The sequence below is a fragment of the Nelumbo nucifera genome, chromosome 4, assembly GCF_055504915.1.
Source record: "Nelumbo nucifera cultivar China Antique chromosome 4, China Antique-T2T, whole genome shotgun sequence".
NCBI lineage: Eukaryota > Viridiplantae > Streptophyta > Magnoliopsida > Proteales > Nelumbonaceae > Nelumbo > Nelumbo nucifera.
This window is the reverse complement of record NC_142652.1, coordinates 6,831,967-6,849,467: the sequence shown is the minus strand read 5'-3', so window position 1 is coordinate 6,849,467 and position 17,501 is coordinate 6,831,967. Positions and strand designations below refer to the sequence as shown.

Genomic DNA, 17,501 nt, shown 5'->3' with positions numbered 1-17,501 from the left:
TGTAGCCTATTCTAAATCCTAGTCGAATAACCCTTTCTTATTCCCTCTCTTCAGTCTTCGTCTTCTTCTCTCCTCACTCACTCTCAAGAACCGGCACAAACCCAGACAGGCAGGCAGCCACCATTGTCAGTCTCAGAGGCGACAAGCGAGCTCAGGCACCGGTCGTCTCTCGGTGAGTCCTCTCTCTCTCTCTCTCTCTCTCTCTCTCGTCTCTCTTGCAATTCTCATTCTTAATTTCTAACTCACTGTTGCATATTCTCATTTTCTCAGGAACCAGCGTCACCAATGAATTGCGACGGTGAGTTCGCTCTCTCTCTCTCTCTCTCTCTCTCTCCCTCTGTGTGTGTGTTCCATCTTCTCAATGTTCTCATTCTCACCAGTGAACACTAGCGCCACCAATGAACTTAGGCAAACTCATTCTCACCAATGAACACCGGCACCACCAGTGAACTCTAGCGAACTCATTCTCACCAGTGAACACCCACGCCACCAGAACTTTGGCGGACTCGAGCGAACTCATTCTCACCGGTGAACTCAAGATGCAATCTTCAATAAAAGTGGAAAAAAAAATCATTGTTAGGTCGAGCTTCAAGCTCGGGCTCGAGCCTGAAAAAATTCAGTTAATGAGGAGTAAAAGCCTGGCCCGGTCTAGCCCATGAACATGTGTAATCGAAAACCAAACCTCAAGTGTAATCCCCATTCCTAGTGGAATGGCACTCCCCCATTTGAGGGAATGACCATTCCCTTTCCCTCCCATGAGAATGAAAATCCATTCCAGCCAATTCTGATTTTGATTTCAATTTCGCCTGAACCAAAAATGGCATTCTGTGACTAGTATTAATAAATTAACACCCATCAAAGTCCTTTATATTATATATCAAGAACAAAATGGTCCAAAAATTAGTGGTATGAATCTTAAACCTATGACTTAATACAACATTAAAACCAATTAATCAGATGGGACTTAGATTCTAATTCATACAATTAGATAATGGTTACAACCCTGTTATATATATATATTCGTATTTATATATTATATAAAATAGATATTTACTATAGTTTAAAAATAATTAATAGAAGTTCAGTTCAAATATCATATATCATATATAATTAAAAAATAATAAAAATGGAATTCTAACAATTGTGGTTTGAACATTGGCATTTGGAAAGCCAAGATCAACTTTTATCAAGACAAATCTGTGCCCACACCGTTCTAAGAGCATTTTCCACCTTTTGCATTGGAAAAATAAAACACACAAGTACGAAGATATTCTCAATGCAAGGCAGTAAAGGGTGCTCGATCCGGCTTTGCCTTGACTAGACTTGTTCATGGGCCAGGTGGCCCGACCCCCGGACGGGCTTAACCTCGGGCCAAAAAAGCCCGACCCGCAATAAATTCGAGCCGGGCTCGGGATTTGCCAAAATAGCCCCGCCTGACCTATAGATTAAAGTTAAAAAACCCTAGTCGAACCCCTTTTCTCTTTCACCTCTTTCCAGTCGAACCTCTCTTCTCTTCAGTCTTCACATCCTCCTCAGTCCTCAGTCCTCACACTCTCAGGCAGCCACACGACCGGTGAGGCAGCGAACATTCACCGTTCATTTTCTCACACTCTCTCTCTCTCTCTCTCAGACGCGAACTGATCACTGTTGAAATCGCAACTTACAAATCTCAGACACCGCGAACTCAGCTTACAGTCACCGGCGAGGCGGCGAATATAGGCACCGGGCGCGGCGATGAGTTCTCTCTCTCTCTTTCTCAGACACAAATTGATCACTATTGAAATCGTAGCTTACAGTCACCGCAAACTCAGGCTTTGGGCTTTTTATCAAGGCCGGGCTCGGGCCCAAATTGTAGACCCATTGGTCGGGCCGAGCTCAGGCTTGGGCCTAACAAATTTCCATTCATAAAGAATAAAAGCCCGACCCGAACCCGTCCCGTCCAGCCCATGAACAGGTCTAGCCGTGACCGAAGCCGAACTCGGCAAACCACAATCATAGTCATAATAAAAGCGGGTCTGGCAATCAAAACTGTTTCCTCCACGTGCAATAGTGCAAGGTGAGCAACTGAGATAAAATGCGACCCCACCCTGTATCATACGGATGGACGGAGTGTCAGCTCTGTAAATGTAATAAAACCAAGTAACCCAAGTCCCTACCACATACAATGTATTTGTCCATCCATCAATAATTCTCGTCAAAAAATCAGATAAATAAATGAAGGAATGGAAACGGGTCAATCAAATCATAAAATTCCTCCCTCCAACTCCAAGACTCCAACACTCATTTCTCTTCCCCGGTTTTAGATGTTCATTCATCCACTTTCTTTCTGTCCCAACTCCAATCTTCAACCCAAAAAAAGAAAATACATATAGTCGTTAGCTTCTCAACCACACATGACAGACTTCCCTCCTCTTCCTATGTGAGAGGTATATGACGACGATGATCTGCGACGCGTGCCCATTCGTTTAAAATGCAGTACACTGCACAATTGCTTCATGCGTAGAGTGGAGTTTCCAACATCTCATAACATTTTTGATTCGATTTAAGTTCATTCACCATCACCCAATAGGATGCTTTCTCTTCAAGTTGAAGATCTTCGTGAAAAGCTCACCACCCACTTCAGACCTTGGCAGCGTTCCTTCCAGTTCTGGATTCGAGCTGCGGATATCTATACCGGCTACAAGGTCTCTTTCTGTCTGTCTTTCTCCTCCCGCGTTCTTTCTGGGATTTCAGATTCTTTACATCTGAACTTTGTTGGGTTTTGTTAGGTTTTTCAATTGCGGGTTAATTTTGTGAAAGACATGAAGAAGCAGGAGGAGATGTGGGAAAGGCAGCATGAGCTCGCTGCTAAGAAGATATACTCAATGTGTTCTGACCTTGGTGGGTTTTTTCTCAAGGTATTGGATTTCTGTTGCTGTCAACCGGGCCTCTGCCTTAATATTTTTTTCTTGCTAGTTGGTTTTGATTTGCTGACAAAAAAGTGCGGTTGTCAAAATTGGATATTCATTTTAACTTTTAAATGAGTTGTGCTTATCCTGGTTTTAGCTTAAGAGAATATGCATTTGTTTTTCTCTCCCTGCTTCATTTTCAAAGTGGAGAGTAGTTTTTGTTTTCTGAGTTTGTGATCTTTTTTCAACGGAGTAGCTTCTTCTGATTATGGGTTTTATCCACGATTCGGCAATCATGTTTTATTCGGTAATGAAACCCTGTAAGGGGGAAAAGTAGAGGAAAAAGAGGAAAAGAAATGACGTTAAGGCCCTGTTATATTTTTCCTCATGTTATTTTGTTTTAGGTGGATGTTTATTGTTAACGTGATGGCATTTGATTCAGGTTGCTCAAATTCTGGGGAAGCCTGATTTGGCCCCTCCTGCATGGGTTAGAAGGCTTGTTACATTGTGCGATAAAGCTCCTGCAACTCCGTTTGATGTTGTCCAGCTTGTGATTGAGAAGGAGCTAGGTCGAAGTGTTAGTGAAATGTTTGAAAGATTTGATGTGGAGCCTCTCGGCTCTGCTTCAATTGCACAGGTTTAGTTCCTGGAGCTTTTTCTTCTTCAGTTTAAAATTTTTTGATTTTGTTAAAACTTAAAATGTTGAAAAATAAGTATTACATAATATTGCTTCAATTATTACCCAAGGCTCATTCTTTAGGTCATTAGGTGCAACGATATAATCCCAAAACAAGATTGATTATGGGAAGGATGCATCTTGGACCAAAAAAAGTTCCTGGAGCTTTCTCTTCTTCAGTTTAAAATTTTTTGATTTTGTTAAAACTTAAAATGTTGAAAAATAAGCATTACATAATAATGCTTCAATTATTACCCAAGGCTCATTCTTTAGGTCATTAGGTGCAACGATATAATCCCAAAACAAGATTGATTATGGGAATGATGCATCTTGGACCAAAAAAAGTTCAGTTGCCTTACACCTGGCTTGGAATTTGGAAAAGATGATAAAATGTAGGAGAGGTGAAATTTGAAAACGCACCCATTACTTGGGAGAATACCATATGGAGGGAGAATCCAGGACTCTCTTTCTGGTTTTTATTTTCCTTCTCATTCTTCCTTTTGTGCTGGACAGGGGTATCTAGAACTTCTGTCCAAGATTATCTATGAAGCATATTTTAAAACTATGCTTTGTATGAATATGGTAAACTTGTGACTTTTCTGTCACCTTGATGTTGGCTTATTGTCATCAACCTTACAGGCTTACAATAATAACACCTCTTTTTTTGTGTGATTTTTGATAAGTTGAAGGTCCAACCGTGGTTAATATGTACAGGCATTCATTACCATGGAAACATGTATAGGTGAAAATATTCTATTTTACCACGGATCTTCAATGCCTGAAGTTACATTTTCTATGTGTGGTTCTAACCTATTAGATCCCAAGCACCAATTTAATAAGGGGCCTTTTGAATTGGCTAATAGATTTTGGCCTTTTCAGTTGTCCATTTCATCCTCATGCCTCATCATCTATTGTCTCTTTTACATGTCTTGGTTTTCTTGAACTATTGTAAATGTGCAAGGAGTGAGAATAACTCTTTTTTTTGGTGGAAACAGAATAACTCTTTAGGTTGTTGTTAATCTGTTAGCCTAGAACTTACAACATAGAATTACAGCGACATGGTGAAACATGTGGACCCAATTTTCCAACTCAGTTGACAAAATGTGAGTGGCTTAATTCTCTTGTTTAAGTGGCCTCCACTATTTCATACATGGAAAGGTGTTTTGACTACATATGTACTATTTATCAAATAGAAGGCTTTTTAGAGTGGTCATATTTTCAGTTATCCAGTTACATATTTCCCTTCACAACACTACTCCTTGCATCATGACAAAGGCTAGTGGGCTGAATTACTATGTGAAAAGAGGCTGGTATGGCCAAACCCAGCCACCTATGTGCAAGGGTTTGGACATATCCAACACCATCAGCTGATAAAAGTATCTTGTGAAACTCTGACCTGAGTTGCCAGGGCCCTATGAAGCAATTGTCTAAGCTCCTAAAGGTCTGTGAAGCATAACTTTATGATTGCTCTAATAAGCGAAGCAAAAGCACAAGGCAGTGACATGTGGCAAGACAGCATGTAAGGACTCAGGAAAGGCACTCCGTTTGATAAAAGTTTCCTCATGGCCCTCCTGTAACTACCTGTGCTAAGCTGGCATAACTAATTAAGACACTTTTTTGACAAGAGATTATTCTTGTATTAGGCATGGTTTGCGCGACATGTGTCTATAAAAGGGTGGTACACCCAATCAAGCAACAGCATAACATCCCCTCAGATCAGGCAACTCTATGTCCTTCAATACATGGCTCTTTGGAACACACTTCCTTTGGGAAGATTCCATCATTCTCCTAGGAAACCCTAATCTCTGTACTCTATATCTCCTTTGCAACTTCTCTGTAAAACTCATCATCCTCTTTTTACTCCCTTCAGGTTGCAGAGATTCATAATCTTCATTAACCAAACCTCACAATCTCTTTCTTCAGTGGTATCTCCATCTCAGAACCTCCACAGACCACTGACAAACCACCACCTTTACACTATGGAGTTGCAATAAGGTTGGTTTACCTAAATCTTGTGTTTTACTTGATTGTAATGATACTCATACATAAGTTAGCTAAATATTAATTGTATAGGTGATACTGAAGAACATCAAATAACAATAATATTTAAGGTATGCAATTTATTGCTGAGCTTGGAATATCACAGTTTACTATTGGTTTCTTGCTCAAAGAAGAGGTAGATACGTAAAATTCTACTGTATTCCATATGAAGATAAATATGTCATGGACAAGTAACATAACTATGGTTAGGGGCAGAAACTTGATGGTGTCAAGAATTTATAGGAGAAAAGGTTGAGAATCTATGCATATATTGTAGGCCCCCCAGAAGCAGCCCTGCCACTGAAGTTAAATATTTATCTTCATGTGCAAATGATAATATTAAATAGGAGATGTAGATTCCAGAACAAAAGATTGGAATTTTGTAATACTATGTCATGAAGAAATTGCTGTAATGTGCTGTTTCCTTCAGTGAAAATCAGTTAAACATGTAGATGGAAGGAAGTGATGATATTTGATAGTACATTGTGGGACCAAACTGTCATATTACAAGCACCCTGCCTTTTTTGTTTGTGGTGGTGGGGATAGGGGAATTTCATTATTGTGATTATCTTGGCAAAGTGAACCCATGGTTCTTATGGATAATAATAAATCTTTTGTGTTTGGCCTAGGTTCATCGTGCAAGATTGAAAGGTGCCAAGAGTGATGTTGCTGTAAAGGTATGTGATATTAGAAATTATTTAATATTTTCAATTTGGATGCTCTTATGGATTTTTAACTCATATGTGGATTTATAGGTGCAACATCCTGGAGTTCGGGATTTGATGATGACAGATATTCAAAACTTGCAAGCTTTTGCTCTATATTTGCAAATGACAGATATCAAATTTGATCTTTTCTCTGTAACCAAGGAGATGGAGAAACAGGTGCATACTATTTCTATTTTGGTACATTCAATCCCATTTCTGTATGTGCCAGTGCAGGAGATGGCCATCTCATTAAATTGTTGGTCAGTAGGTATTCCAGGGGTACAATATGAGAGGCTAGAGTTCATTGAGATGATGAGACATTGGTCAATCCTATATTCACTTAGGTGGTCATATTTTGTCAAATTTATTTTGAGTACGGCTTTTGTATTAGTAGAAATAACTAATTGCAGATTTAGTTGAGTTTCTTGTGAAAGGAAAGAGGGGGAAGATGAAGATTTCAGCAGTAGAGAAGAAAGGAGAAGAAGAAAAGAGGGGGAAGATGAAATAACTAATTGCAGATTCTGAATTAACCCTAGCCGCCTACCTCTCATTATATTTATACTTAACTTAAAGAATGAGATTACAAGGATGCCCTTAGTAGGGCGGCTACTAATATAGCTGAACAGTCACAACTTAAAAAAAAACATAAACTAATGGGCCTAAAGCCCGACAACTTCCTAACTAAACAAAAAACAACTCAAACCAACTCAACACTCTCCCTCAAGTTGGGAGTAAATGTCACACATTCCCAACTTGCGTAGATCATGCTCCAGCTTGTTCTTTGCAACACCTTTTGTGAGAACATCAGCAAGCTGCAGATAGCAATGTATGGAAGACAAACTTCTCCAGAAGTTGCCATTTCTTTGATAAAATGTCTATCCACTTCAATGTGCTTAGTTCGGTCATGCTGGACTAGGTTACGGGCAATGTTAATTGCTGCCTGGTTATCACAGTATAGCATCATAGGTTCTTTTGCATATACGCCAATTTCTTCTAACAGGGAACGGATCCAGAGAAGTTCTGAAACTCCATGTGCCATAGCCCATATTCGGCTTCAACACTTGATCTTGCCACCACTGTTTGTTTCTTACTCTTCCATGAGACAAGGTTACCCCCAACAAGAGTGCACACTCTTGAAGTTGATCTCCTGTCATCAAGGCATCCTACCCAATCTGCATCTGTATAGGCCTCTAGTTTCAACTGTCTATGATCAGTAAACAATATGCCTCTGCTCGGGTGTCCCTTCAGATAAGCAAGAATCCTGTCAACGGCCTCCCAATGCTAGACTCGTGGAACATGCATGTATTGACTTACTACACTTACTGCATAGGAAATGTCTGGTCTTGTCATACACAAGTATAACAGTCGATCCACAAATCTCTGATATCTCCCAATATCCTTTACTGGTTCACCTTCTGATGCATTGATTTTATGGTTCTGATCAATAGGGGTGTTGATTGCCTTTGTTCCAAGCTTCCCTGTCTCTTGAAGGAGATCCAAGACATACTTCATTTGAGAGAAAAATTCCATGTTTTGATCTTGCAACTTCAATGCCTAAGAAGTATCTCAATTCTCCAAGATCCTTAATTTCAAATTCTTTATGTAGGTTCCTTTTCAGGCCATCAATCTCACTCAGATCATTTCCGGTGACAACAGTATCATCCACATAAACAATTAGGACTGACACCAAAGATTCCCTTCGCTTCACAAACAAGGTGTGATCGGATTGAGTCTGAGTGTAGCCAAAAGCAATCAAGGCCTTTCTGAATCTGTCAAACCATGCTCTAGGAGATTGTTTCAAGCCATAAAGTGACTTCTTAAGCCTACATACCTTTCCCTTTTCAGTATCATTGTAAAATCTAGCAGGAAGATCCATATACACTTCTTGCAGATCCCCATTTAGGAAAGCATTCTTCACATTAAGTTGAAACAAGGGCCAAGAGTATGAGGCAGCAAGAGAAAGAAGTATCCGAACAGAGGTCATCTTTGTAACTGGTGCAAAGGCCTCTAAGTAATCAATGCCATAGGTCTGTGTGTACCCTTTTGCAACAAGTCTTGCCTTGTACCTTTCTATACTTCCATCTGCCTTATATTTTACCGTGTAAACCCATCTGCATCCAACTGTTTCCTTGCCTTTTGGTAGATTCACAATGTCCCATGTCTGATTCTTAATCAAAGCTGCCATCTCTTCCTGCATAGCTGTCTTCCACTCAGGTTTGGAGAGAGCCTCACTAACACTCTTAGGTATAGACACTGAATCAAGAGAGGAAAGAAAAGCATGGTAGGAAGGAGAAATTCCACTGTAGGATAAGTACTGTGAAATACAATGAGCAGTACACTTTCTCTTCCCTTTTCCGAGAGCAATAGGGAGATCAAGGTTATCTGTAACAGTGTTAGTAGTATCAATGGGAACTAAAACAGTAGCGGGACCAAGAGGAATACCTGAATTCATGTCAACCGAATCTGGAGTCTCCAAGGAATCGTCAGGAAGTGATATGAGTTCTGCTGTAGTGGGATCAACCTCCTTGTGAAGTCTCTGTCGTAAGTAATGCTAAGAAGCAGAACGCAAAGGAGGTGGCAAGGTAGGTGACACAGGGTGGTGGTCAAGCACAGGAGTAGACACAGGGACTGGAACTGGGAGAGGAATAGACTGCTGACTCACTTCCCCAAAACACTCCCCCTGAGAAGGATTCTTTGAGAAGAAGTACGTGGATTCTAAAAAGGTGACATCCATGGTAACATACCGGCTCCCAGAGACTTGATCATAGCAGTAGTACCCTTTCTGATTCTTTGCATATCCAAGGAGGACACTCTTCTTTGCCTTGGGATCAAGTTTCGAGTGGTGAGGACCAAGGATATGTGCAAAGCAGACACACCCAAACACCCTGAGAGGAATATGAAACATCTCTCCCTGAGGAAAAAGGAGACTGAATGGGGTGCTGAATCCTAGTATACGAGAGGGCACCCTGTTAATCAGATATACTGCTGTGAGAACTGCATCACCCCAAAACCGAACTGGAACTGTAGATGTGATCATCATTCTCCTTGTAATTTCAACAATGTGTCTGTTCTTCCTTTCTGCAATACCATTCTACTGTGGACTGTAGGGACAACTGCTCTGATGGACAACACCATATTCTAACAGATATGAGGCAAGGTGTCTTTCAAAATATTCCCTGGCATTGTCGGATCTGAACACCTTTATTCTTGTTCCAAACTGTATTAGAACCATATGATGAAATTGCCTCACCAAGGATGGTACTTCATCGCGGGATCTCATCAGGTAAATCCAAGAGTATCGTGAGAAATCATCCACAAATAAGAGAAAATAGCGATAACCTCCCATAGAAGGAACATGGTAAGGGCCCCACACATCCGAATGAATAATATCAAAAGAAGAACATCTTTTATTACTAGGTTTAAATGAATGTCTACAATGCTTTCCAAGTTGACAACATTCACATTCCAGACTTGACAAATTAACGGACTCAAAAAGTTTTGGAAACAAAAGACTCAAAGAAGAAAAAAGTAAATGGCCCAAACGATTATGCCAAAGCATAATTTGACCCACAGACCTTGACTCACTATTCCTGCTGACATGATGACTCTGATGAGGAGGAAGTACATCCAGGAGGTAGATTCCATTCACTTCACGACCACTCCCAGTCGTCCTCTTTGAATCCAGATCCTGCAAAATACAATGATCAGGAGAAAAAATTACTGAGCAGTTCAGGTTTTTAGTCAAACTACTAACAAATAACAAATTAGTGCTCGATCTGGGAACATGAAGGACAAAGGGTAGAGAAATAGAATCACTAATCTTGACAGATCCCTTCCCAGCAATAGGAACATGGGATCCATCAGCTGTGGAAACCCTATCTCTACAAGAACAAAGCTGGTAAGTTGAAAAAATAGTAGAGCTCTAGGTCATGTGCTCTGAGGCTCCAGAATCTATAATCCAAGGAGGTCCCTCCTTACCTGAAGTTGAAACATAATTTGCAATGACGTGTGAACTACCTGTGTGAGCAAAGGAAGTAGAGTGGACTCCACCAGTGCCACTTGTACCTTGCTGTCCGCTTGCGGCTGAACTGGAACTGGCTGTATCTCGCTGGTTCAAAAGTAGCCCATACCTCTCAAGTTCGGCCCTTGCTGCAGCAGCTGTAGTAGGAGAGGCCGAAATGTCACTAGTAACTGCCATGTGTTCATTTCCCTTCTTATTTTCCAATCTAGTCGGCACAAGATGTGGGTGAAACTTCCAGCAAGTATCTCTTGTGTGTTAAGGCTTCTTATAGTAGTCACAGATCAAATCTCTTTTATCTTCCTTCTTGATTTCACTGCCACCCCGATCTCCACTTTGTTTAGGTTTCACAACACTTACCATGGCAGACTGATCAGGAAAAAGGTTTTTCATCATCACATCTCTCCTGCACTCCTCCCCTGACACAAAGGCATATGCCTGGGATAGAGTAACACTGTCCCTGGAAAGAAGGTGCTGTCGTGCAATATCATACTCAGGATTAAGGCCAGTAAGAAATTCAAACACCATATACTTCTCTAGATGTTTTTGATAGGTAGTTGCATCCTTAGTGGTTTCCCAAGCAAATGTCTCTAAATGGTCAATCTCCTGCCACAGGGTTTTAAGGGCTGAAAAATAGGCTGCAACAGATCTATCTCCTTGCCTTGTAGAAATAATCTGATTTCTCAACTGATAAGCCCTAGCAACATTCTCCCTCTGTGAATAGGTTTTTGCAACCCCATCCCATATTTCCTCAGCTATATTTGCCCATAAAAATTTTTTACTTATATGGGGCAACATGGAATTACACAACCAAGTCATCACCATATAATTCTCCTGTACCCACCGGGAGTTGCTAGTTTCGGGTTTCACCTCTTCACCAGTGATATACCCTAATTTCCCACGAGCACCAATGGCCATCTTTGCAGATTGTGACCATTCTAAGTAATTTGCACCATCCAACCTAACTGTAGTAATGGTCCCAGCCCCGAAAGGGTCTCCAACACCTCCTCCCACTGGTCCCATTTCACTCCCGAGCTTATTTTCAACTCCGTGGCCCTCCATGCTTCTCAAAAAATGTAAAGACAATAACTGAAATTTGCAACAAGATCAAACAAGACACTTTTTGGAACCAACAACACCTTTCTGGTGTCCTAGACTTTCTTCCCACAAAAGGTTCCTTTTCTGTGGGACGGGAGGAGAGAGAGAAGGGGCAGCCGCTCTCTCTAGAAGCCTCCAAATCAGGTAGGACTTGAATCGCCCCTTACAAAAAACTCCAAGGAACCCTAAAAAATTAAGGCGCCACTTCCTAGGTCAAAATTGAAGAGTCTAACAGAAACAAGACTCTTTCCCTTTCTCCAGTTTTTCCTGATTTTGATGAGAAACCCTAGATCAGCTACAGGGCACACAGATCCACCAAAAAATCCAAAAACTGGGCTTACCTGAGAGCTTCGATCAGCCTCTTAAATCACCATGCAGTCGGCCGATCTAGGGCTGCATGAGAGAACAACTTCAAGGAACCTTTGGCCTGCTCTGATACCAAGTAGAAATAACTAATTGCAGATTTAGTCGAGTTTCTTGTGAAAGGAAAGAGGGGGAAGATGAAGATTTCAGCAGTAGAGAAGAAAGGAGAAGAAAAGAGTAGGAAGTCAACCAGGATTCTGAATTAACCCTAGCCACCTACCTCTCATTATATTTATACTTAACTTAAAGAATGAGATTACAAGGATGCCCTTAGTAGGGCGGCTACTAATATAGCTGAACAGTAACAACTTAAAAAAAAACATAAACTAATGGGCCTAAAGCCCAACAACTTCCTAACTAAATAAAAAACAACTCAGACCAACTCAACAGTATTGGAGTTCTATGTTAACACTCTAAAATTTGAACTGCAGCAGTTACAAACTCCATATAGATTACACCTAGACATGGTTGAAAGCTTGCCGGGTGCTATCTGCTGAATCTGATTCATGCATGTACCTGCTGATTTGAACTTTAGATTAGTTTACTCAGCCACCTCCAGTGGTTTCTCTCTAATTTTCTGGAGTCCTTTGGTGGGAAAGCTAGATAATTTATTTCATGGGTGATTTTTTTTAGGTTAATATCTAATTGAGTTCTACCTGATTCCTTGGGACATTTTTGAATCAAGATATTATATACCTGATATCAATAAAAAGGACCAGAATGAGTTCACTTCCAATGGTGTATGTTGGTATAGTCTATTCTCTATAGTTACTTGATTCATTCCCTACCATCTGATTTGGTTTGGTTGGAACTAATTGGCAAGTTGGTTGATATAAGTTCAAAAAAAAAGGAAACAATTCCTGATAATTAGGCGATTCTATTGGAAAGAAATGACCAATAAAAATGTAGTAAGTTGAAGACTTATTAGATAAATAATTAATTGGAACAAAAAAAAAAAGGAAATGAAAGAAATAATAAGCTTGGAACCAGAAAATCTTTCCTTGAAGGTAATGCTAACTATTGTGTGCTAGACACTTATTCATAATTGCAATTTCTCATTCATGTAATGCCTCAATTCATAATCTATTACACCAGAAATTGTTGGGTTTTAATCAGAATCACCTATTTTAGCTGATTAAAACAGAAGCCTGCCCCTTGTAAAGTTGGTTCACCTACTGTATATGGATTGTGAATTGCAAACCTGAATTCAAACCTAATGAACCCATGAATTATCTAATCATGGCACAGCACCACAGCCTATTTATTTGCTATATCTAATTGAACATCTAATTGTCCAGGTGCATTAGCATAGGCTGTTTCTATTTTTAATTGTTATTATTTTTGTGTAATACCATTCAAACTCTGTTGTTTTCTGCTCTGATGCATGGAATTCAAGATTGGATATGAATTTGACTTTATGAGGGAGGCTCAAGCCATGGAGAAAATACGGGATTTTCTTTATGTCAACAACAAAAGGCCTCCTGTTTTAGTGCCACGTCTGATGCCAAACATGGTGACTAGGTAAGCCATGTACAATAATTCTTATTTACTCAGAACTTCAAACATTCACACGGAAAAATCTTTTCTATGCAATTCCATTAGAGACTAAGGCTGGCTTTGGCTTGCTTACAGAGAATTAATTCTGATGAATATTGCTAATTTGTGATTGGAAGAATCATTTTTAAGTTTGGATACATGATTCAAACTAATCCATTTTTCGGACTCAAAACTCATTACTAAAAATATCAGCTTCAAAAAATAATCATTTTGGCCCAAAATTCATTCTTCAAATACCAATTCTTTGGACTAGAATCTTAACCAAACATAGTCTAAGTGGTCAAAATATCCCTTTTCTGTGTGCGCGGATGGGGCTTTGGTTATTTGGGTTTGCTTAAGTGGGTTCAATATTATTTAGACTTCTATGTATCACTTTTCATTGCCATTGATATAATCTGATCACTCAGAGAATTGAAGTATATTTTCCATATTATATAGAGTAAAGGTCTTTCTATTTGGAGGTTTCTGTGGGTGGAAATCAACAGAAACCTTCCAATAGAAAATAGGTCCACTAAAATATATACATTTATGCATTTTACCTTTCTTCTTCTCATCTGGTCACTTGGAAATTCTGTCTTTTCTCCCAAAAACGTAGAAAAGTCTTTTTATTTGCAGATTTCTGTTGAGGAGACAGGTTTACTAAATCAAACAAAATTTCCCTGTACAGTTTATATGATTTAAGCATCCCAATAGGTGATGCAATGAGAGAAAGTAGACTAAGATGGTTTGGTCATGTGCATATAGGACCACCTACAGCACCTATAAGAAGTGGTTTGTTACAAGTTGAAGGGGCTATAAGGGCTAGGGGCAGACCAATAAGGATATGGGTCGAAGTAGAAAGAAATGATTTAGACCCTGTTTGGATAGACTTTTATAAAGTATTTTCGTACTTTTGAAAGTATAAAGTACGAAAAACACGACATAGTATTTGTATTATGTACTTTATACTTTTTGCTTTCATACTTTAAAGGTATGAAAAACCCCAAAAGCACGAAGTCAGCTTTTTATGCTTCGTGCTTTTTGGTGAAATTGTACTTTTGTTTTCGTGCGAACGGGTGGTCACACGTGACCACCCTTCGATAAAACTCTTGATACCAAAGGTGTTCACACCTTTTTACCCAAACGGTTTTCAAAACAAAAATACCAAAAGTAAAAGTATTTTATGTACTTTATACTTTGATGTTTTTAGAAGTACAAAGGTAGAAGTCTATCCAAACAATGCCTTAAATGCTCATAATTTAACAATGGATATAGCATTAAACACAATGGAATGGCGAAACAAGATTCATGTAGCCAATCCCATATGGTTGGGGTAAGGCTTAGATGATGATGATGATGATAGTTTATATGCCTATCTTTACCACTACAACATAGTAGTTTCTTATTAAGGCCCAAATGTAGAATTGGAGATAAATTCCAGCTTAAGGCTATTAAATAAGGTTCTTGAGATTGATATTAGGCAATCACATTCTTCCATTTTGTAATTGGCTTTTATTATCCTTTTGTATAAATATATGCATTTATCAGCTCCAGTGAGTTCTATTGCTTCATGCTCCCTACCAATTCATATGATAATCCTAATTTTTCTAAATGTTATATTGTGCTACCTTAATAAACCTGAAAAGTCTTAATTTGATTGATTCCAACTACTGTGCAGTTTTTCTTGCAGTTTTGCAGAAGTATATAAAACTCATCTCTGATTGTTAGGTATTGGTTAGTTTACTTTTGCTAATAAAAATTGTCTGTTCTTGGTTAGGAGAGTTTTAGTAATGGAATTTATAGATGGAGTACCAATTCTAAACCTTGGTGATGAGATGGCTAAAAGAGGCATAAATCCTGATGGTAAAGTTGCTGCCATGGCAAAGCAGTAAGCTCCCTATGTTACTCTAGATGGATAGTTTGAAGTTTTCCTTGCCTTGTTTGTTCATTGTATGAATAATTGTTGCGTGCTTGTTTTTATATCAATATGTATTTTATTTTAGGAATGGTTTGTAGAAAAGAAGTTTATGACTTGTTGATATTCAAATGCTGATTTTTTTTTTTTCAACGGAATCTTAGAATTCACTGTTTGGCTTTAGCAACCTCTCTCCTGGACCAAAATCATGCAAGTGCCAGAAAAAAACAAAAATAAAGATTTTTCAATATCAATTTCATCTTTGTTTTGTTTGGTCTAAGAGAGGAAGCTTTATTGATCTTTATAATTTTCTGTCAAATTTCCACCCTTACAACTGAAATCCTCTTTACTTTTAATATGGCGACATCTTTCTGCTGTTCACCTTCTGTCTTTTCTCTTATTTTAATCAGTTTGACTTGGTTTCATGAAATCTAAAGCTCAATCAACTCTGCTATAGCTTGCTGCAAGATGTTTTATTTACATTACAATAAATTAGACCTCAAAAATATTGTAACACCTTTCTCAAAAATTCTGTAAATACAGGAACATCCTAAGAAGTTTGACTCTAGCATATGGTCAAATGATCTTGAAGAGTGGTTTGTTTCATGCAGACCCTCATCCTGGAAATATTCTGATCTGTAAGGGTTCAGAGGCAAGTAGATTACTGATTTTCAGCCAGAAAACTCATTGCTTTATTTTGATTTTGTATTTTGTTGTAATTGTTCATATTCTCACAATTAGTTGGATAAAGGCAAAAATGGATTTTCCCCCGTACTTTCAATTTTATGTGAAGTTGGTTTTGTTGATTCAATCATTTGAATGAGAATAGGCTGCCTTGTTATGACAACAAAGATTCTATGTGATGGTGCGCAATCCGGCCGGTCCTAGCTGTCAACGACCTTGCCTCTGAACGGAGCTACAGGGAACCTAAAACGGAGAAGATGAGGAAGCTCCGGGGGAACCCGGTGTGATTGCTCTGAAGCTCAAGTTAGAATTCTCTCAAAGGCAAGATAAAACCAGATGGCGCAAAGTTCACATACCTTGTTCTTGGGGGGTAGGGAGCCTTTTATAACCACCTCGTGCACTCACTTCTAAGCTTCTGTCAGGTCGGGTATGATTACCTCTGGGCTCCTGCCAGTTCGGGTGTCATCCCCTTTGCTGGACAGAACCACCACTGCTCTCTTTGTCGGAGCCGTCTCTGCGACTGGCGATGACGGTGGCAGGTGGCGGTGGTAGGTGGCCGTTGAAGTGCGGCTGTCAAGCGTCAGATCCCAAGTCAGTCAGGTGCGCCGCCCCTGGATACAGACCTCCTCGGTGTCAGGTATGGTACGTTTGTTCAGTTCGGTGTCCTGGAGGCGAAGTGCTAGAGTGGTGAGCGAGGTGAAGTCTTGAGTTCGGATAGGGGAGTGTCTCGAACTGCCATGAGGCGGGCCAGTTCGGGTCATTGCCTTGTGTGAGGCTCGGGGCCTAAGGGAGAGTTCGGGCTCCTTGTAGGGAGTTCGGGCTCCTAGTAGGGAGTTCGGATTGTTGGTTCCTCCCTTCGGTGCTCGCGCCTTGGGCGCACTGTTGTGCCGAGCTGTTTGCCTTTGCCATGTGTTGAGTGATTACGAGGTCGGGCCAAATCTTCCTTCATCAATTGCCCCCCACTCCTCGTGCTAAGGGTCTTGCCCTGGCGCGGGGAGTCTGCGAGGTGGCAGGTGGATTTGTCCCATACTTCGAATCTCGATTGACTGAAAGCGCGAGGTGCGTTGTCAGGGTTCTTTGGATTGACTGATAGTGCGGGAAACGCGCCGACCTGCCTACAAATGCTGACAGACGTGACAGCGCGCTCCTTATTTCAAAAATTCAAAAAGCGCGCCGCTGGGAGACGTGACAGCAGGCGTCTTTTCAAATTTGAAAACGTGCCGCTGCCGCCTTTAATGTGAGGAGACGTGCGCTGGCGTTCTGTCAGTTTCAGAAAGACGTGCACCGGTGCTCTGTCAGTTTCAGAAAGACGTGCGCCAATCACGTCTCGGTCTCGGGGGACGTGCGGTCAGCGCGACTGCGGCCGTCACATCGGCTTTGATTTACACTGTTGCTTCTCGGTCAATGTGGGTATAAATAGTGGGGGACCCCAGTCGCTTTGTCACTTCTGCGCTTTGCTTCTTGAGCTCGCGTCCAAGTTCCAGCTCGCGTCCAGGCTTTTAGTTCGCATTCAAGGTTTTTGCTCGTTCAAGTTCCCGTAGTCTGTTCAAGCCTTTTTCCGGGTGAGTACCTTCCT

At 40.3% G+C, this 17,501-nt stretch overlaps 1 protein-coding gene across 3 annotated transcripts in view; it reads left to right on the top strand.

The window, feature by feature from the left end:
- Positions 1-2,229: 2,229 nt before the first annotated feature.
- The window catches only part of LOC104591620 (uncharacterized), a 35,479-nt gene continuing 20,207 nt past the window's right edge, over positions 2,230-17,501 (top strand). Inside the window, exons 1-8 of one of the 3 annotated variants that reach the window (XR_016085563.1) lie at positions 2,230-2,684; positions 2,769-2,897; positions 3,331-3,525; positions 6,234-6,281; positions 6,360-6,488; positions 13,187-13,311; positions 15,104-15,214; positions 15,785-15,893. Coding sequence is in view for 1 of the 3 variants with exons in the window: in XM_010250531.3 (XP_010248833.1) it covers positions 2,571-2,684; positions 2,769-2,897; positions 3,331-3,525; positions 6,234-6,281; positions 6,360-6,488; positions 13,187-13,311; positions 15,104-15,214; positions 15,785-15,893 (960 nt within the window). In the remaining 2 variants the exon portion in view is untranslated. The remainder of the gene's footprint in view (positions 2,685-2,768; positions 2,898-3,330; positions 3,526-6,233; positions 6,282-6,359; positions 6,489-13,186; positions 13,312-15,103; positions 15,215-15,784; positions 15,894-17,501) is intronic. The other 2 variants (XR_016085562.1, XM_010250531.3) reach the window with 2 other exon arrangements.